The sequence below is a fragment of the Saccoglossus kowalevskii genome, chromosome 18 (assembly GCF_978046115.1).
Source record: "Saccoglossus kowalevskii chromosome 18, keSacKowa6.1, whole genome shotgun sequence".
Lineage (NCBI taxonomy): Eukaryota > Metazoa > Hemichordata > Enteropneusta > Harrimaniidae > Saccoglossus > Saccoglossus kowalevskii.
Genome location: NC_140658.1, coordinates 18,358,402 through 18,382,322, shown reverse-complemented (window position 1 = coordinate 18,382,322; position 23,921 = coordinate 18,358,402). Strand labels below are relative to the sequence as shown.

The 23,921-nt window shown below is 34.0% G+C and overlaps 1 protein-coding gene across 2 annotated transcripts in view; it reads left to right on the top strand.

Moving 5' to 3' along the window:
- The window catches only part of LOC146731644 (ankyrin repeat domain-containing protein 16-like), a 41,144-nt gene that overhangs the window by 5,123 nt on the left and 12,100 nt on the right, over positions 1 to 23,921 (top strand). For both annotated transcript variants that reach the window (XM_085493236.1, XM_085493237.1), the window contains exon 3: positions 14,880 to 14,981. In XM_085493236.1, coding sequence (XP_085349362.1) covers positions 14,880 to 14,981 — 102 coding nt within the window. The remainder of the gene's footprint in view (positions 1 to 14,879; positions 14,982 to 23,921) is intronic.

Below are 23,921 nucleotides of genomic sequence, written 5' to 3'. Positions count from 1 at the left end.
TCTAGATTGTCAGCGTTGTTTGTTTTAATGGCTTTGTCTTATTGCAACTAGTGCCCTCTATGGTAGCCCCATTCTTCTCCTCTATATGACATACATCGAGTGCCAAAATAAACTTATCATAAAAACTGCTATCTTCCTATAAATGTCCATTGGAACATTGCAATACTCCTAGGTTCTCAGTAGTGTTTGTATTATTGGCTTTGTCCTAGTGTAATTATTTCCCTCTATAATAACCCCATTCTTCTCCTCTATGTGACATACATCAAGTGCCAAAATAAACTGATCATAAAAACTGCTATCTTCCTATAAATGTCCATTGGAAGATTGCAATATTTCTAGGTTGTCAGCGTTGTTTGTTTTAATGGCTTTGTCTTATTGCAACTAGTGCCCTCTATGGTAGCCCCATTCTTCTCCTCTATGTGACATACATCAAGTGCCAAAATAAACTGATCATAAAAACTGCTATCTCCCTATAAATGTCCATTGGAACATTGCAATATTTCTAGGTTGTCAGCGTTGTTTGTTGTATTGGCTTCGTCTTATTGCAATTAATGACCTATATGGTAACCCCATTCTTCTCTACTATATGACATACATCAAGTGCCAAAATAAACTGATCATGAAAACTGCTATCTCCCTATAAATGTCCATTGGAACATTGCAATATTTCTAGGTTGTCAGCGTTGTTTGTTTTAATGGCTTTGTCTTATTGTAATTAGTTCCCTCTATGGTAACCCCATTCTTCTCCTCTATATGACATACATCACGTGCCAAAATCAACTGATCATGAAAACTGATATCTCCCTATAAATGTCCATAAGAACATTGCAATATTTCTAGGTTGTCAGCGCTGTTTGTTTTAATGGCTTTGTCTTATTGCAACTAGTGCCCTCTATGGTAGCCCCATTCTTCTCCTCTATATGACATACATCAAGTGCCAAAATAAACTGATCATGAAAACTGATACCTCCCTATAAATGTCCATTGGAAGATTGCAATTTTCCTAGGTTCTCAGTGGTGTTTGTTTTAATGGCTTTGTCTTATTGCATTTAGTTCCGACTATGGTAACCCCATTCTTCTCTACTATATGACATACATCAAGTGCCAAAATAAACTGATCATGAAAACTGATATCTCCCTATAAATGTCCATTGGAACATTGCAATATTTCTAGGTTGTCAGTGGTGTTTGTTTTATTGGCTTTGTCCTATTGCAATTAGTTTCCACTATGGTAACCCCATTCTTCTTTACTATATGACATACATCAAGTGCCAAAATAAACGTTGTTAATGAAAACTGATATCTGCCTATAAATGTCCATTGGAACATTGCAATATTCCTAGGTTTTCAGTAGTGTTTGTTTTATTGACTTTGTCTTATTGCAATCAGTGCCCTCTATGGTAACCTTATTCCTCTCTACTATATGACATACATCAAGTGCCAAAATAAACTGATTATGAAAATTAATATCTCCCTATAAATGTCCATTGGAACATTGCAATACTCCTAGGTTCTCAGTGGTGTTTGTATTATTGGCTTTGTCCTAGTGCAATTATTTCCCTCTATAATAACCCCATTCTTCTCCTCTATGTAACATACATCAAGTGCCAAAATAAACTGATCATAAAAACTGCTATCTTCCTATAAATGTCCATTGGAACATTGCAATATTCCTAGGTTCTCAGGGGTGTTTGTTTTAATGGCTTTGTCTTATTGCAATCAGTACCCTCTATGGTAACCCCCATACCTCTCTACTAGTAGTATATGACATACATCAAATGCAAAAATAAACTGATCATGAAAACTGATATCTCCCTATAAATGTCCATTGGAACATTGCAATATTTCTAGGTTGTCAGCGTTGTTTGTTTTATTGGCTTCGTCTTATTGCAATTAGTTCCCTCTATGGTAGCCCCATTCTTCACCTCTATAAGACATACATCAAGTGCCAAAATAAACTGATCATGAAAACTGCTATCTCCCTATATATGTCAATTGGAACATTGCAATATTCCTAGGTTCTCAGTGGTGTTTGTTTTAATGGCTTTGTCTTATTCCAATCAGTACCCTCTATGGTAACCCCATACTTCTCTACTAGTAGTGTATGACATACATCAAATGCAAAAATAAACTGATCTTGAAAACTGCTATCTCCATATAAATGTCCATTGGAACATTGCAATATTTCTAGGTTGTCAGCGTTGTTTGTTTTATTGGCTTCGTCTTATTGCAATTAGTGACCTATATGGTAACCCCATTCTTCTCTACTATATGACATACATCAAGTGCCAAAATAAACTGATCATGAAAACTGCTATCTCCCTATAAATGTCCATTGGAACATTGCAATATTTCTAGGTTGTCAGCGTTGTTTGTTTTAATGGCTTTGTCTTATTGTAATTAGTTCCCTCTATGGTAACCCCATTCTTCTCCTCTATATGACATACATCACGTGCCAAAATCAACTGATCATGAAAACTGATATCTCCCTATAAATGTCCATAGGAACATTGCAATATTTCTAGGTTGTCAGCGCTGATTGTTTTAATGGCTTTGTCTTATTGCAACTAGTGCCCTCTATGGTAGCCCCATTCTTCTCCTCTATATGACATACATCAAGTGCCAAAATAAACTGATCATGAAAACTGATACCTCCCTATAAATGTCCATTGGAAGATTGCAATTTTCCTAGGTTCTCAGTGGTGTTTGTTTTAATGGCTTTGTCTTATTGCATTTAGTTCCGACTATGGTAACCCCATTCTTCTCTACTATATGACATACATCAAGTGCCAAAATAAACTGATCATGAAAACTGATATCTCCCTATAAATGTCCATTGAAACATTGCAATATTTCTAGGTTGTCAGTGGTGTTTGTTTTATTGGCTTTGTCCTATTGCAATTAGTTTCCACTATGGTAACCCCATTCTTCTTTACTATATGACATACATCAAGTGCCAAAATAAACTGATCATGAAAACTGATATCTCCCTATAAATGTCCATTGGAACAGTGCAATATTCCTCAGTTCTCAGTGGTATTTGTTCTATTGGCTTTGTCCTATTGCAATTAGTTCCCTCTATGGTAACCCCATTCTTCTTTACTATATGACATACATCAAGTGCCAAAATAAACGTTGTTAATGAAAACTGATATCTGCCTATAAATGTCCATTGGAACATTGCAATATTCCTAGGTTTTCAGTAGTGTTTGTTTTATTGACTTTGTCTTATTGCAATCAGTGCCCTCTATGGTAACCTTATTCCTCTCTACTATATGACATACATCAAGTGCCAAAATAAACTGATCATGAAAACTAATATCTCCCTATAAATGTCCATTGGAACATTGCAATACTCCTAGGTTCTCAGTGGTGTTTGTATTATTGGCTTTGTCCTAGTGCAATTATTTCCCACTATAATAACCCCATTCTTCTCCTCTATGTAACATACATCAAGTGCCAAAATAAACTGATCATAAAAACTGCTATCTTCCTATAAATGTCCATTGGAACATTGCAATATTCCTAGGTTCTCAGGGGTGTTTGTTTTAATGGCTTTGTCTTATTGCAATCAGTACCCTCTATGGTAACCCCCATACCTCTCTACTAGTAGTATATGACATACATCAAATGCAAAAATAAACTGATCATGAAAACTGATATCTCCCTATAAATGTCCATTGGAACATTGCAATATTTCTAGGTTGTCAGCGTTGTTTGTTTTAATGGCTTTGTCTTATTCCAATCAGTACCCTCTATGGTAACCCCATACTTCTCTACTAGTAGTATATGACATGCATCAAATGCAAAAATAAACTGATCTTGAAAACTGCTATCTCCATATAAATGTCCATTGGAACATTGCAATATTTCTAGGTTGTCAGCGTTGTTTGTTTTATTAGCTTCGTCTTATTGCAATTAGTGACCTATATGGTAACCCCATTCTTCTCTACTATATGACATACATCAAGTGCCAAAATCAACTGATCATGAAAACTGCTATCTCCCTATAAATGTCCATTGGAACATTGCAATATTTCTAGGTTGTCAGCGTTGTTTGTTTTACTGGCTTTGTCTTATTGTAATTAGTTCCCTCTATGGTAGCCCCATTCTTCTCCTCTATATGACATACATCACGTGCCAAAATCAACTGATCATGAAAACTGATATCTCCCTATAAATGTCCATAGGAACATTGCAATATTTCTAGGTTGTCAGCGTTGTTTGTTCTAATGGCTTTGTCTTATTGCAACTAGTGTCCTCTATGGTAGCCCCATTCTTCTCCTCTATATGACATACATCAAGTGCCAAAATAAACTGATCATGAAAACTGATACCTCCCTATAAATGTCCATTGGAAGATTGCAATTTTCCTAGGTTCTCAGTGGTGTTTGTTTTAATGGCTTTGTCTTATTGCAATTAGTTTCCACTATGGTAACCCCATTCTTCTCTACTATATGACATATATCAAGTGCCAAAATAAACTGATCATGAAAACTGATATCTGCCTATAAATGTCCATTGGAACATGGCAATATTCCTCAGTTCTCAGTGGTGTTTGTTTTATTGGCTTTGTCATATTGCAATTAGTTCCCTCTATGGTAACCCCATTCTTCTTTACTATATGACATACATCAAGTGCCAAATTGAACTTTGTTAATGAAAATTGATATCTGCCTATAAATGTCCATTGGAACATTGCAATATTCCTAGGTTTTCAGTAGTGTTTGTTTTATTGACTTTGTCTTATTGCAATCAGTGCCCTCTATGGTAACCTTATTCCTCTCTACTATATGACATACATCAAGTGCCAAAATAAACTGATTATGAAAACTGATATTTCCCTATAAATGTCCATTGGAAGATTGCAATATTTCTAGGTTGTCGGCGTTGTTTGTTTTAATGGCTTTGTCTTATTGCAACTAGTGCCCTCTATGGTAGCCCCATTCTTCTCCTCTATGTGACATACATCAAGTGCCAAAATAAACTGATCATAAAAACTGCTATCTTCCTATAAATGTCCATTGGAACATTGCAATATTCCTAGGTTCTCAGTGGTGTTTGTTTTAATGGCTTTGTCTTATTGCAATCAGTACCCTCTATGGTAACCCCATACCTCTCTACTAGTAGTATATGACATACATCAAATGCAAAAATAAACTGATCATGAAAACTGCTATCTCCCTATATATGTCAATTGGAACATTGCAATATTTCTAGGTTCTCAATAGTGTTTGTTTTAATGGCTTTGTCTTATTGCAATCAGTACCCTCTATGGTAACCCCATACCTCTCTACTAGTAGTATATGACATACATCAAATGCAAAAATAAACTGATCATGAAAACTGATATCTACCTATAAATGTCCATTGGAACATTGCAATATTTCTAGGTTGTCAGCGGTGTTTGTTTTATTGGCTTCGTCTTATTGCAATTAGTTCCCTCTATGGTAGCCCCATTCTTCTCCTCTATATGACATACATCAAGTGCCAAAATAAACTGATCATGAAAACTGCTATCTCCCTATAAATGTCCATTGGAACATTGCAATATTTCTAGGTTGTCAGCGTTGTTTGTTTTAATGGCTTTGTCTTATTGTAATTAGTTCCCTCTATGGTAGCCCCATTCTTCTCCTCTATATGACATACATCAAGTGCCAAAATAAACTGATCATGAAAACTGCTATCTCCCTATAAATGTCCATTGGAGCATTGCAATATTTCTAGGTTGTCAGCGTTGTTTGTTGTAATGGCATTGTCTTATTGCAACTAGTGCCCTCTATGGTAGCCCCATTTTTCTCCTCTATATGACATACAGCACGTGCCAAAATAAACTGATCATGAAAACTGACACCTCCCTATAAATGTCCATTGGAACATTGCAATATTCCTCAGTTCTCAGTGGTGTTTGTTTTATTGGCTTTGTCATAATGCAATTAGTTCCCTCTATGGTAACCCCATTCTTCTTTACTATATGACATACATCAAGTGCCAAATTAAACGTTGTTAATGAAAATTGATATCTGCCTATGAATGTCCATTGGAACATTGCAATATTCCTAGGTTTTCAGTAGTGTTTGTTTTATTGACTTTGTCTTATTGCAATCAGTGCCCTCTATGGTAACCTTATTCCTCTCTACTATATGACATACATCAAGTGCCAAAATAAACTGATTATGAAAACTGATATCTCCCTATAAATGTCCATTGGAAGTTTGCAATATTTCTAGGTTGTCAGCGTTGTTTGTTTTAATGGCTTTGTCTTATTGCAACTAGTGCCCTCTATGGTAGCCCCATTCTTCTCCTCTATGTGACATACATCAAGTGCCAAAATAAACTGATCATAAAAACTGCTATTTTCCTATAAATGTCCATTGGAACATTGCAATATTCCTAGGTTCTCAGTGGTGTTTGTTTTAATGGCTTTGTCTTATTGCAATCAGTACCCTCTATGGTAACCCCATACCTCTCTACTAGTAGTATATGACATACATCAAATGCAAAAATAAACTGATCATGAAAACTGCTATCTCCCTATATATGTCAATTGGAACATTGCAATATTTCTAGGTTCTCAATAGTGTTTGTTTTAATGGCTTTGTCTTATTGCAATCAGTACCCTCTATGGTAACCCCATACCGCTCTACTAGTAGTATATGACATACATCAAATGCAAAAATAAACTGATCATGAAAACTGCTATCTCCCTATAAATGTCCATTGGAGCATTGCAATATTTCTAGGTTGTCAGCGTTGTTTGTTGTAATGGCTTTGTCTTATTGCAACTAGTGCCCTCTATGGTAGCCCCATTCTTCTCCTCTATATGCAATACATCAAGTGCCAAAATAAACTGATCATGAAAACTGCTATCTCCCTATAAATGTCCATTGGAACATTGCAATATTCCTAGGTTCTCAGTGGTGTTTGTTTTAATGGATTTGTCTTATTGCAATTAGTCCCGACTATGGTAACCCCATTCTTCTCTACTATATGACATACACCAAGTGACAAAATAAACTGAGCATGAAAACTGCTATCTGCCTATATATGTCAATTGGAACATTGCAATATTTCTAGGTTGTCAATAGTGTTTGTTTTAATGGCTTTGTCTTATTGCAATCAGTGCCCTCTATGGTAACCCCATACCTCTCTACTAGTAGTATATGACATACATCAAATGCAAAAATAAACTGATCTTGAAAACTGCTATCTCCCTATAAATGTCCATTGGAACATTGCAATATTCCTAGGTTCTCAGTGGTGTTTGTTTTGATGGCTTTGTCTTATTGCAATCAGTACCCTCTATGGTAACCCCATACCTCTCTACTAGTAGTAGATGACATACATCAAATGCAAAAATAAACTGATCTTGAAAACTGCTATCTCCCTATAAATGACCATTGGAACATTACAATATTCCTAGGTTCTCAGTGGTGTTTGTTTTGATGGCTTTGCCTTATTGCAATTAGTTCCCTCTATGGTAACCCCATTCTTCTCCTCTATATGACATACAGCACGTGCCAAAATAAACTGATCATGAAAACTGCTATCTGCCTATAAATGTCCATTGGAACATTGCAATATTCCTAGGTTCTCAGTGGTGTTTGTTTTGATGGCTTTGTCTTATTGAAATTAGTTCCCTCTATGGTAGCCCCATTCTTCTCCTCTATATGACATACATCAAGTGCCAAAATAAACTGATCATGAAAACTGATATCTCCCTATAAATGTCCCTTGGAACATTGCAATATTTCTAGGTTGTCAGCGTTGTTTGTTTTATTGGCTTCGTCTTATTGCAATTAGTGACCTATATGGTAACCCCATTCTTCTCTACTATATGACATACATCGAGTGCCAAAATAAAGTGATCATGAAAACTGCTATCTCCCTATAAATGTCCATTGGAGCATTACAATATTTCAAGGTTGTCAGCGTTGTTTGTTTTAATGGCATTGTCTTATTGCAACTAGTGCCCTCTATGGTAGCCCCATTCTTCTCTTCTATATGACATACAGCACGTGCCAAAATAAACTGATCATGAAAACTGACACCTCCCTATAAATGTCCATTGGAAGATTGCAATTTTCCTAGGTTCTCAGTGGTGTTTGTTTTAATGGCTTTGTCTTATTGCAATTAGTTCCGATTATGGTAGCCCCATTCTTCTCCTCTATATGACATACATCAAGTGCCAAAATAAACTGATCATGAAAACTGACACCTCCCTATAAATGTCCATTGGAACATTGCAATATTCCTAGGTTCTCAGTAGTGTTTGTTTTATTGACTTTGTCTTATTGCAATCAGTACCCTCTATGGTAACCCCATACCTCTCTACTAGTAGTATATGACATACATCAAATGCAAAAATAAACTGATCATGAAAACTGCTATCTCCCTATAAATGTCCATTGCAACATTGCAATATTTCTAGGTTGTCAGCGTTGTTTGTTTTAATGGCTTTGTCTTATTGCAATTAGTCCCCTCTATGGTAGCCCCATTCTTCTCCTCTATATGACATACAGCACGTGCCAAATTAAACTGATCATGAAAACTGACACCTCCCTATAAATGTCCATTGGAAGATTGCAATTTTCCTAGGTTCTCAGTGGTGTTTGTTTTAATGGCTTTGTCTTATTGCAATTAGTTCCGACTATGGTAACCCCATTCTTCTCTACTATATGACATACATCAAGTGCCAAAATAAACTGATCATGAAAACTGATATCTCCCTATAAATGTCCATTGGAACATTGCAATATTTCTAGGTTGTCAGTGGTGTTTGTTTTATTGGCTTTGTCCTATTGCAATTAGTTTCCACTATGGTAACCCCATTCTTCTTTACTATATGACATACATCAAGTGCCAAAATAAACGTTGTTAATGAAAACTGATATCTGCCTATAAATGTCCATTGGAACATTGCAATATTCCTAGGTTTTCAGTAGTGTTTGTTTTATTGACTTTGTCTTATTGCAATCAGTGCCCTCTATGGTAACCTTATTCCTCTCTACTATATGACATACATCAAGTGCCAAAATAAACTGATTACGAAAACTGATATCTGCCTATAAATGTCCATTGGAACATTGCAATATTTCTACGTTGTCAGCGTTGTTTGTTTTAATGGCTTTGTCTTATTGCAATTAGTTACCTCTATAATAACCCCATTCTTCTCCTCTATGTGACATACATCACGTGCCAAAATAAACTGATCATAAAAACTGCTATCTTCCTATAAATGTTCATTGGAAGATTGCAATATTCCTTGGTTCTCAGTGGTGTTTGTTTTAATGGCTTTGTCTTATTGCAATTATTTTTTTTCTATAATAACCCCATTCTTCTCCTCTATATGACATACATCAAGTGCCAAAATAAAATGATCATAAAACCTGATATCTCCAAATTAATGTTCATTGGAAGATTGCAATATTCCTAGGTTCTCAGTGGTGTTTGTTTTAATGGTTTTGTCTTATTGCAATTAGTTCCCTCTATGGTAACCCCATTCTTCTTTACTATATGTCATACATCAATAGCCAAAATAAACTGATCATGAAAACTGATACCTTCCAATAAATGTCCATTGGAACATTGCAATATTCCTAGGTTCTCAGTGGTGTTTGTTTTATTGGCCTTGTCTTATTGCAATTAGTGCCCTCTATAATAACCCCATACCTGTCCACTATAAGACATACATCAAATAAACTGATCATGAAAACTGCTATCTCCCTATAAATGTCCATTGCAACATTGCAATATTCCTAGGTTCTCAGTGGTGTTTTTTTTAATGGTTTTGTCTTATTGCAATTATTTCCTTCTATAATAACCCCATTCTTCTCCTCTATATGACATACATCAAGTGCCAAAATGAACTGATCATGAAAACTGATATCTCCCTATAAATGTCCATTGGAACATTGCAATATTCCTAGGTTCTCAGTGGTGTTTGTTTTATTGGCCTTGTCTTATTGCAATTATTTGCATATCCGATGTTTCACTATGTTTGTTGTGGATGCTCAAATCCGAAATGAATTTGTATGTTTGTGATCAAATAATTCAGTGTTCACATATATAACGTTCATAGGGTTCAAATATTTATTATTTTCGTATAGCAATTACATATATACAATTCTTTCACTCCAAATACGACTTTTTATATTTGTTGCCCACTCCTTGTTTGAAGCTGAGTGGTGTTCACTCTAGTTTTAATGCTGTTTATAATACGTCATCTAAAGTTGCAATCAGAATTACTAGAATCTTGTGAAACATAGCTCATATGTATGGGTCTATTGACTAGATAGAGCACCAGCGTTGTTGATCAGTTCACTTTCCTTGTGTTAATTTAGATAAATGAATAAATGAATGAAATCATATCATATGCTCGTTGTACTCGTTAGTCAAAGTTCACTGCCGTCATTATGCATACTGCCCTCAACGTGCCATTCACAAATTACAACTTATCGTTATTCAGCATTCACTATTATGTGACACTATCTTTCTAAAAGTCAATATGCATACTGCCCTCAACGTATCATTTACTAATCACATGTTATCATTACTCAGCTGTATTACATTCACCATTATGTGACACTATCTTTCTAAAAGTCAATATGTATACTGCCCTCAACGTATCATTCACTCATAACATGTTATCATTACTCAGCTGTATTACATTCACCATTATATGACACTATCTTTCTAAAAGTCAATATGCATACTGCCCTCAACGTATCATTTACTAATCACATGTTATCATTACTCAGCTGTATTACATTCACCATTATGTGACACTATCTTTCTAAAAGTCAATATGCATACTGCCCTCAACGTATCATTCACTCATAACATGTTATCATTACTCAGCTGTATTACATTCACCATTATGTGACACTATCTTTCTAAAAGTCAATATGCATACTGCCCTCAACGTATCATTTACTAATCACATGTTATCATTACTCAGCTGTATTACATTCACCATTATATGACACTATCTTTCTAAAAGTCAATATGCATACTGCCCTCAACGTATCATTTACTAATCACATGTTATCATTACTCAGCTGTATTACATTCACCATTATGTGACACTATCTTTCTAAAAGTCAATATGCATACTGCCCTCAACGTATCATTCACTCATAACATGTTATCATTACTCAGCTGTATTACATTCACCATTATGTGACACTATCTTTCTAAAAGTCAATATGCATACTGCCCTCAACGTATCATTTACTAATCACATGTTATCATTACTCAGCTGTATTACATTCACCATTATGTGACACTATCTTTCTAAAAGTCAATATGCATACTGCCCTCAACGTATCATTTACTAATCACATGTTATCATTACTCAGCTATATTACATTCATCATTATGTGACACTATCTTTCTAAAAGTCAATATGCATACTGCCCTCAACGTATCATTCACTCATAACATGTTATCATTACTCAGCTGTATTACATTCATCATTATGTGACACTATCTTTCTAAAAGTCAATATGCATACTGCCCTCAACGTATCATTCACTCATAACATGTTATCATTACTCTGCTGTATTACATTCACCATTATGTGACACTATCTTTCTAAAAGTCAATATGCATACTGCCCTCAACGTATCATTTACAAATCACATGTTATCATTACTCAGCTGTATTACATTCACCATTATGTGACACTATCTTTCTAAAAGTCAATATGCATACTGCCCTCAACGTATCATTCACTCATAACATGTTATCATTACTCAGCTGCAATACATTCACCATTATGTGACACTATCTTTCTAAAAGTCAATATGCATACTGCCCTCAACGTATCATTTACTAATCACATGTTATCATTACTCAGCTGTATTACATTCACCATTATGTGACACTATCTTTCTAAAAGTCAATATGCATACTGCCCTCAACGTATCATTCACTCATAACATGTTATCATTACTCAGCTGTATTACATTCACCATTATGTAACACTATCTTTCTAAAAGTCAATATGCATACTGCCCTCAACGTATCATTTACTAATCACATGTTATCATTACTCAGCTGTATTACATTCACCATTATGTGACACTATCTTTCTAAAAGTCAATATGTATACTGCCCTCAACGTATCATTCACTCATAACATGTTATCATTACTCAGCTGTATTACATTCACCATTATATGACACTATCTTTCTAAAAGTCAATATGCATACTGCCCTCAACGTATCATTTACTAATCACATGTTATCATTACTCAGCTGTATTACATTCACCATTATGTGACACTATCTTTCTAAAAGTCAATATGCATACTGCCCTCAACGTATCATTCACTCATAACATGTTATCATTACTCAGCTGTATTACATTCACCATTATGTGACACTATCTTTCTAAAAGTCAATATGCATACTGCCCTCAACGTATCATTTACTAATCACATGTTATCATTACTCAGCTGTATTACATTCACCATTATGTGACACTATCTTTCTAAAAGTCAATATGCATACTGCCCTCAACGTATCATTTACTAATCACATGTTATCATTACTCAGCTGTATTACATTCACCATTATGTGACACTATCTTTCTAAAAGTCAATATGCATACTGCCCTCAACGTATCATTTACTAATCACATGTTATCATTACTCAGCTGTATTACATTCACCATTATGTGACACTATCTTTCTAAAAGTCAATATGCATACTGCCCTCAACGTATCATTCACTCATAACATGTTATCATTACTCAGCTGCAATACATTCACCATTATGTGACACTATCTTTCTAAAAGTCAATATGCATACTGCCCTCAACGTATCATTCACTCATAACATGTTATCATTACTCAGCTGCAATACATTCACCATTATGTGACACTATCTTTCTAAAAGTCAATATGCATACTGCCCTCAACATATCATTCACTCATAACATGTTATCATTACTCAGCTGTATTACATTCACCATTATGTGACACTATCTTTCTAAAAGTCAATATGCATACTGCCCTCAACGTATCATTTACTAATCACATGTTATCATTACTCAGCTGTATTACATTCACCATTATGTGACACTATCTTTCTAAAAGTCAATATGCATACTGCCCTCAACGTATCATTCACTCATAACATGTTATCATTACTCAGCTGTATTACATTCACCATTATGTGACACTATCTTTCTAAAAGTCAATATGCATACTGCCCTCAACGTATCATTTACTAATCACATGTTATCATTACTCAGCTGTATTACATTCACCATTATGTGACACTATCTTTCTAAAAGTCAATATGCATACTGCCCTCAACGTATCATTTACTAATCACATGTTATCATTACTCAGCTGTATTACATTCACCATTATGTGACACTATCTTTCTAAAAGTCAATATGCATACTGCCCTCAACGTATCATTTACTAATCACATGTTATCATTACTCAGCTGTATTACATTCACCATTATGTGACACTATCTTTCTAAAAGTCAATATGCATACTGCCCTCAACGTATCATTCACTCATAACATGTTATCATTACTCAGCTGTATTACATTCACCATTATGTGACACTATCTTTCTAAAAGTCAATATGCATACTGCCCTCAACGTATCATTTACTAATCACATGTTATCATTACTCAGCTGTATTACATTCACCATTATGTGACACTATCTTTCTAAAAGTCAATATGCATACTGCCCTCAACGTATCATTCACTCATAACATGTTATCATTACTCAGCTGTATTACATTCACCATTATGTGACACTATCTTTCTAAAAGTCAATATGCATACTGCCCTCAACGTATCATTTACTAATCACATGTTATCATTACTCAGCTGTATTACATTCACCATTATGTGACACTATCTTTCTAAAAGTCAATATGCATACTGCCCTCAACGTATCATTTACTAATCACATGTTATCATTACTCAGCTGTATTACATTCACCATTATGTGACACTATCTTTCTAAAAGTCAATATGCATACTGCCCTCAACGTATCATTTACTAATCACATGTTATCATTACTCAGCTGTATTACATTCACCATTATGTGACACTATCTTTCTAAAAGTCAATATGCATACTGCCCTCAACGTATCATTCACTCATAACATGTTATCATTACTCAGCTGCAATACATTCACCATTATGTGACACTATCTTTCTAAAAGTCAATATGCATACTGCCCTCAACGTATCATTCACTCATAACATGTTATCATTACTCAGCTGCAATACATTCACCATTATGTGACACTATCTTTCTAAAAGTCAATATGCATACTGCCCTCAACGTATCATTCACTCATAACATGTTATCATTACTCAGCTGTATTACATTCACCATTATGTGACACTATCTTTCTAAAAGTCAATATGCATACTACCCTCAACGTATCATTTACTAATCACATGTTATCATTACTCAGCTGTATTACATTCACCATTATGTGACACTATCTTTCTAAAAGTCAATATGCATACTGCCCTCAACGTATCATTCACTCATAACATGTTATCATTACTCAGTTGTATTACATTCACCATTATGTGACACTATCTTTCTAAAAGTCAATATGCATACTGCCCTCAACGTATCATTTACTAATCACATGTTATCATTACTCAGCTGTATTACATTCACCATTATGTGACACTATCTTTCTAAAAGTCAATATGCATACTGCCCTCAACGTATCATTTACTAATCACATGTTATCATTACTCAGCTGTATTACATTCACCATTATGTGACACTATCTTTCTAAATATGTGTGTTGTATTATTAATAGTTTATAAAACATGTACTATGTACACATGTAATAGTGAATTATCTGTTATTTTATAGAATGCTGTTACATCACTACTACATACCTGTTGGTATGATACAGTGGAATCAATTACGTGTCTATTATATCTGGGGGCTGACATCACAGCAAGGGACTCAGTTGTAAGTACTGTATATAAGATTGAAGTAATAAAAGAATGAATGTAATCTACACATAGTGTGTTACCTTTAGAGTAATTCAGGTAAGATTGTAAGTACTGTATATAAGATTGAAGTAATAAAAGAATGAAAGTAATCTACATATAGTGTGTTACCTTTAGACTAATTCAGGTAAAATTGTAAGTACTGTATATAAGATTGAAGTAATAAAAGAATGAATGTAATCTACATATAGTGTGTTACCTTTAGAGTAATTCAGGTAAGATTGTAAGTACTGTATATAAGATTGAAGTAATAAAAGAATGAATGTAATCTACATATAGTGTGTTACCATTAGAGTAATTCAGGTAAGATTGTAAGTACTGTATATAAGATTGAAGTAATAAAAGAATGAATGTAATCTACATATAGTGTGTTACCTTTAGAGTAATTCAGGTAAGATTGTAAGTACTGTATATAAGATTGAAGTAATAAAAGAATGAATGTAATCTACATATAGTGTGTTACCTTTAGAGTAATTCTGGTAAGATTGTAAGTACTGTATATAAGATTAAAGTAATAAAAGAATGAATGTAATCTACACATAGTGTGTTGCCTTTAGTGTAATTCAGGTAAGATTGTAAGTACTGTATATATGATTGAAGTAATAAAAAAATGAAAGCAATCTACACATAGTGTGTTACCTTTAGAGTAATTCGGGTAAGATTGTAAGTACTGTATATAAGATTAAAGTAATAAAAGAATGAATGTAATCTACATATAGTGTGTTACCTTTAGAGTAATTCAGGTAAGATTGTAAGTACTGTATATATGATTGAAGTAATAAAAAAATGAAAGCAATCTACACATAGTGTGTTACCTTTAGAGTAATTCGGGTAAGATTGTAAGTACTGTATATAAGATTGAAGTAATAAAAGAATGAATGTAATCTACATATAGTGTGTTACCTTTAGAGTAATTCAGGTAAGATTGTAAGTACTGTATATAAGATTGAAGTAATAAAAGAATGAATGTAATCTACATATAGTGTGTTACCTTTAGAGTAATTCAGGTAAGATTGTAAGTACTGTATATAAGATTGAAGTAATAAAAGAATGAATGTAATCTACATATAGTGTGTTACCTTTAGAGTAATTCAGGTAAGATTGTAAGTACTGTATATAAGATTGAAGTAATAAAAGAATGAATGTAATCTACATATAGTGTGTCACCTTTAGAGTAATTCAGGTAAGATTGTAAGTACTTATATAAGATTGAAGTAATAAAAGAATGAATGTAATCTACATATAGTGTGTTACCTTTAGAGTAATTCAGGTAAGATTGTAAGTACTGTATATAAGATTGAAGTAATAAAAGAATGAATGTAATCTACATATAGTGTGTTAACTTTAGAGTAATTCAGGTAAGATTCATTCTATATAGTACTAACACAATCATAATTCAATCTATCAACATTCCTCCATATATTTTGTCTGTGGCTGATGATACTATTCTCTTGGTCAAGAGAATATTGCAAAGTTATCAAACAATAAACATGCATTTCCCAATATTTGATATTAGCTAAAATTAATGTGTATGGGTTTTGAAATTGATCCAATGCATGAAATATGAAATTCACTGTTGGAATGCAGATCAATGTTTTAATTTAGCAAAAATATATGGGATTTTCCAAAAAATGTCGCCATTATTCTGTGAAACTACGTATCACTGCAAAGAGGTTCAGTTAGTTTGTTTGTTTACTCTGCATAATATTGTACAATACATGTATGAGTAGATAGACTGTAATTAAACCTGAATAGCCCCCCCCCACTTGATATTAGTAGAATGTAGTTTATTTTCTCAGTCACTATCTCTAAACGTGATATGAAGACCTTCTAGTTGAGGGTGTTAATTCAAAAGCTCCCGCATGTCACACCTGGGTGAGAAACCAAAGATTTCACTTCCAATAAATGTGTAATTGTAAACTAATCGGTTATGTTTCTCTCTGTGATGAAACCTTCAGAATCAAACATTTGTCTTTTTGATTTATTCTAAGGAACTGTCCATTTAAATTTCCTAAGGACGAATGGTTCTCTTTCAAAATATTGTATTTGCTTTGTGGCCTATTGTTTGGGTTTGAGGTAGATTTTGAGGCCGCCTTAAAGTTTATGAAAATGTTGTATGTCCCTTTTTTATGAGGTGAAGATTACAATAAAATAAAATAAAATAATAATTTTTGTTCATATCTCATACAATTATTGTATGAGAGTTAAATAACTAATACATGTTATATATTGAAGGGACAGTAATTATTATAACAGCAAATTAATTGCTAACTGTGATTGCAACTTAATATGTAAACGTTTTCATTTCATGTACGTGTTTATAGATTTCAATCAAAGAAATATGTTGAGCACTTGTTGTGTAATTCGTCCATTTATCTGTTATGGTTTCATACCAATCAAATCTCGTTATTCTGATATCGAATTTTATAGCAAATAAATGAATTTAATAAAACATATTATTATACATCTGTCACTGTAACGCCGTTACAGCGTGCCGTAATTTTGCGGTATTGCACTGGGTATTTTCATCCTACCATATTAGGAAACGTGAATTACAAATACTAGTATGGAACGATTACGCATGTAAGCGTCCTCAAATAATAAAAAACAAACATGGCTGCACGCAGGATTTTGACTGGACCCCACACAAAGAAGTTCGTTAAATCTGTTCTGAATGTTTTGGATTTCGGCATTCCCATGATGTATTCCTGGGTAAAGATGTATAATAATAAGGTTATTACATGGGTACTGCAAAGTATGCACTTAGACAGTACGCATTCGCATCAACCTCCGCTGCGTGACGGCCGATACTCTTGTTGTATTGTCTTCGTGCATACTATTTTGTATGGCTATAACCTCATATTACTTGTATGTAGCTCATTGTCCTGTTAAAAGGCAATCAACACGGATAAGTTTCATCATTTTATTCTTGTGGTCACATTAAAATAGATTTTTTGTATTGCTTACTATAATGACAATTTCCTAACTTATTAGTTAAATTATATTTAAAAAAAGGGACTAGGAGCAATCAGTTGATGAGAAGATTATGTGTATATACATGCAGTTTAAATGAGTGTAGCAGAATTCTTTGTTGATACAAGTAATGATGTTTTCTATCAAAATAAGATAATATTGATTGATCAGTTAAATTTAATTGTGGTATGTAGATTTGTCAAGATGTTTGATGAAAACAATCACTTAAAATGTCCTTTTCCTTTATTTACAATAACACAATATGTTGTGCCTTATAATCTTACTTGAAAATCTTATTCAGCATTATAAAATGTCAACTAAGTTTATTTTTTGTATGACTAGCTTGTATAATTATCAAGATAAGGGTTAAACATTTGGTTAAAATTAATCAGAATGTCAGTAATATGATCTCCAATATCTATTAAATAGCAAAGCAACTTGATATAATAATTTTATTATATACCGATAATATTAATCATTTATGTCACCGAATACTCAAAATACTATTTTGCTTAGATATATTGCTGTACTGTTTAGAAACTTTAATAGACAGTTCACATGCAAGTGTTCCATGTTCTGATTAAAGATGGTCGAATTACAGCCATTTAAAGACCAAATGTATCAAAACAACACACACTCCGGAAATGAATCTGTTATGGACGGACAGATTTTGTTAAAACTTGGTACATACATTGAACACTATTGGGCCTTAATGCACTTCAGTTTTTTATTACAAATTTTCTACTGGTGGTCGTTTTGTTTTAAAGAATGCAGTTCTTGATCCACATCCATATCTCTGACATGGAGCGATCAACTTTATACTTCACATCTACACATATTGGACAAACGCATATGCATTGTTGTCACCATTAAATCCCAAAAGGCTGATTGGTGATTATCTTATTATTATTCATTTACTGATTAACTGATTGAATTCCGACTATACAATGGACATCATGGATCTTAAGGGATGTAATATTGTTTTATGATTGGATTCACATTCCTCCAACTGACAGCCATATGCAAGTGCACGTTATATCAATTCACACTGCGGTAATTGTTTATATTTTACTAATGTTTAATATTTTTTTTTGAAGTTGGGAAAAGTTAATTTGTATTTTAATGGATAATTAATTATTCAATCTATCTGCAACTGAGGTTTAAAGCGAAATTTGCTTACAAAAATGTATATTGGTGACAACATTACTATTTTTAAAAGAAAAAAAAGCATGGGAATAGATAAACCTTGAATTAGGTGAACTGAAATACAAGGAATGTTTCTGAAGTATAAGTTAACATCTAAATATGAATGAGAAATGTTAAATCTTGCTATGAATCTTTAATGCATATAAGGTACCATTTAAGTATTTTTAAAAATTGTTGTTATCGTATTTGTAGACAGTGATATTTACAATAAGAAAATTTTAATTTAACATATAAAAATAACATGCATGTCTCTATTTACATGTTTATACAGTTATATTTAAAGAATATAAATATATTCGTAAAATTCCATATCGTCGATCAAAATTGAATCCAGTAAGCATTTCCAATTTGCATATTTCACAATCTTTACATATGTTAACTAGTACAGTAGTATAAATTAAAATTTGTAAAGTAAATTTAGCAACTTCAAGTTTTATTCTCATCAGAAAACTGATAATGAATAAATTGTCTTAATTTAAACAATAATGAACGACCCGCCAACCCATAATGGACAAAAGCTCACTTTATGCGACATATATGTATGAGGCGTTTTAGTCAAAATTTAAAAAAAAATATAAGTTATGTTTATAACATAGAATGACTAAGTTGGCCATCCATTTGTATTTGTTTTGACAAATTTGGACAGATTAATCAGAACATAAATAACAAATACACAGTATGCTGCATTTCTAATATATTTATTAATGAAAACATTTGCACCAAGCTTTAGCAATTATATCAGAGATAATAATTGTCCAAGCATGCATAAAGATTACCCAATAATTAATAAAGCAACAAAACATAATTTATGATCTATGTACACACTGTTATATAGCTGTATATAATGTCCATCATAAGTGGGTTTGACATCTTATATTAACAGCTTTGAAGAATTGTTCAACTATATCATCTTCAAGCTGAAAGAAACAACGAAAACAAAATTATTTGCTACTACCATTATAATAACCAGCACCTGTGATTTGTGGTATATTTCACTGGTTTTAGATTTAAAAATGTATTAGTTATAAATATTGCTATATTTTTAAAACTTACCACAACTCATTTATCATCATCGTCATCGTCCTCATCATTGTCCTCATCACTTTCGGAATCAGCACTATTGTCATCATCATTGTCATCCTGGAATATCTTCTGGTTCAATAATCTTGGAAAGCATAAACGGCATCTGATTGCCAGTAAACCAGACATGTAGAAAAACGCCATTTACATCTTTCCGTCCATGATCTGTAGGTTTGATGTTCTCTAGTGGATTTTGTATATCTGCATGCTTCCAAAGTTGTGCCGCATAGTTACGCTGTGCCAATTTCTGAACTAGAACATCTTTGCAGGGTGGAAGCATGCCGGCATCTATTCCCTTCATCTTCTCCAATGGACTTTCTTGATTAATTGGTAGGTCTGTATTTCTGTAAGAAGATTTTCAGTCTGGCCTCATTGACGGATGTTAATGCCCCTTGACCATAGTAGAGTGAACATCAATACTGCTCTACAAAACCCATCATCAACAAAAGTGATGTTTTCTTCAAGTATGCTCAGTCCTTCAAGATGATGCGGAATCTTCACAGCTTTCTTCAATGGGTTTACCTTTCCTTTCCTAAAGAAGGATGATGTGTAATCACATTCTGTCAGAGCATGATAACCAGGCAATGATTTACCTACTACCGGATTCTGCCGTAAATTCGCTCATCCGAAAAATCGCCGGGGCTAAAAATTTCAACAAACGATCATCAAAAATATGAGGGGAGGGGGCTTATATTTTCATTGACAAATTTACCAAATTGCATTGCTTAGTAGCAAATGATCGCCGTAGCGCAATCCGGTCATGCTGCGTTTCACAATTGTTGATTATTACCTAGTAATGATTATAATAACGTGAAAAAATAAATTCGTTGAACTGTTATCATGGAAATGCACATACATTTCAATATATTTCATCGTAAGTGAATGATTATGATCGCATTCAAATTACCATAGGTTATTTAAATATGTTAATGTTATTGAACCCAGCACGGAAGAGATTTGCCGATGCTGTTCTACGATCTTTTGGCTTGGATTTTGACGGGAAAGCGACATGATTTGTTTTTAAATAAAAAAATAGTTGTTTTCAAAAGATAAACTGAGCATTTGAAGAATAATTTAACATTGTTTACAGCAATAACAGCTCATTGTCGAAACGAAGCTTACCCATTCACGCTAGTCGCAATAAACATCAATACTCTTGAATATGCATCTCAATGACTACGGTGAAACTTAGTCCCATTTTATTATTCTAAAAACCCGAACTGCCGTTTAATGGCCCAGGGCGAATTCACGACAGAATCCGGTACAAGTTTGATGTCGTTTGGCAGTGCTGTAATATTTACATATCTTCTAGTATTATTACTTGAATGTCCAAGATCCATCCACATATTGACATCCACTAGTATGGCATGATGCAGCAGGTTTATCATAATATCAGTGTCTGTGGCACGGACAACATTCTGTCTTGGTATTGCTCTAGACAGCATGCTGAGATGGTTCACCAGGCGGATAACAGCTTCCACATGTGAGCATATGTATTCAGGTAGTTCGAGGTGATCAACACTTCCCATTTGAGTGCTGTATACTGATGGGTACATATTTGTCATCCTTCCATTCCTCTATGAAAAACTTAATGAGTGCTATTATGTTATTGATGCAGCATGAAGGTTTGAACACATTTAATTCAAGTAAAACAACTCTGGTTTACAACGAGTGAAACTGACAGTAATGGCTGCCGCCAACAACATAACATGGGTCATAGGTCATAACAGATATAGTACTCTCTGTTCAGAAAGGGCGCACTACTACAGTTACTATACATATGTGATATCATAACATCCCCCTCCTCAAGCTAAATAGTGGTATTCTGCGAAGTGTTTATAGACAATAAATGTTCAAATACCAGTTCAGAGTCCTGGGATGGAAATGTATATAGTCGTGTATCGATACAGATAATAAGTTTCTATTTGGAACAATTTTGTTTGTTTTCTCAATAAACATACATGGAACATCTAAATATTAAATCAACTTAAAACTCTGGAACTCAATAAACACAATAGAAATTGAATAACATAGCTCTCTTTTGAGCTTTTCAAATTCGACAGTTTATGTCAATACAAAATCCTTATATTTTGCAATGTTTCTTTGGTCTTTCTTTGGCAGGCGAGTTAATTTTGTTAGGTGTGTTGTTTATTCTTTGTGGTTCCTGGTTCAATTTGCTTGCAGTATGCTTGGTTTGCATATCCATAGTTGGCCTATCATGTGCTGGTTTGATGTGAGATAGATCGCGTTGGTATTGAGTGCTGTCAGACGTCTGTACTGTGTATTTTCTGTCAGATAATGTGTTAATGACTGTGGCAGGTTGCCATGGACCTGGCTTTTTCTGAAATCTATATAGAGAATTTGTTTTGAGTGGTATAATGTCCGTTTGACTTCCATAAGTTTTTGCTCTCTGTTCAATCTTCTTCTTATAACTATTTGTAGACTGATCATGTCCATACTGTAGAAATGGGAGATTGGTCTTGACCTTTGTATAGATAAATATTAACACAAAAGGAGAAGGAATATCAGCTGTTATGGGAGTGTCTCTCAATGTTGTCAGGATTTCCCTCAGGTTTTTTTCCCTTTTCTGAAGAGACTTTTTGAGCATAATTTTGACTGTGTATATATTTCTTTCTGCGTGTCCATTGGCTTGTTGGTGATGGGGTGCACTGGTTGCATGTCTTATCTCATGAGTCTGGCAATATTCTTGGAATTCACTGCTTGTAAGCTGTGGGCCCATTGTCCAATATTAAGTCTGTCGGGTATCCAAAATTGGAGAATATTTCATCAATCTTGCTGATGACAGTTGAACTAGTCATGTTATGTAATTTATATGCCCAAACATAACCAGCATAGTAATCAACGATTAAAAGGTATTGGGAGCCTTCAAACTCCAATCGTGTTCATGGGTTCAGTACTGTGGATTGGTTGTACTGGGAGTTTTGACTGACTTCTCTGATATGTTTGACATTGGTTACAATCTTTCATCATGTATTCTATGTCTGCGTTCAGATCAGGCCAATATACTGATTGTCTGGCTCTGAGACGTGTTCTTCTCTATACTTTGGTGTTGTTTGTGGAGTATTTGGAGTACTCTGTCTTGCATTCCCTTTGGGATGATGATTCGATGACCTTTTAGTACTACACCATTGTGGATAGCTTTCTCAGAGCGATGCTGCCAATATGCATGAGTAATTTCATTGCATTGGTTTTTCTCTTTAGGTCATCCATTTGTGATGTATGGGATTACGGCTTGGAGAACTGGATCTTTGACAGTGAGTTCGCGGATGCGGTCAATGACAAATACACTTCGTGTATATGTACGTCAACATCAGGTATTTGGAAGGTTGTTTGTTTGGTGTGTATGCATCTTGATAGACAGTCAGCAAGGGGTACATCTTTCCCTGGCACAAACTTTATCTTGTAATTATATCCTTGAACCTGTAGGATTAGTCTCTGCAGTCTGGCTGGCATCTTGTTTATTTGTTTCTTTGCTATCGATTTAGACGTTGGTGGTCAGAATGGATGGTAAAGGATCTACCAAAAACATAGTGTTTTAAATACTTTGTTGCCCAAACAACAGCTAGCATTCCACGTTCTATGTTACTATAGATGGCTTCTGTCGGGGTTAGGGCTTTTG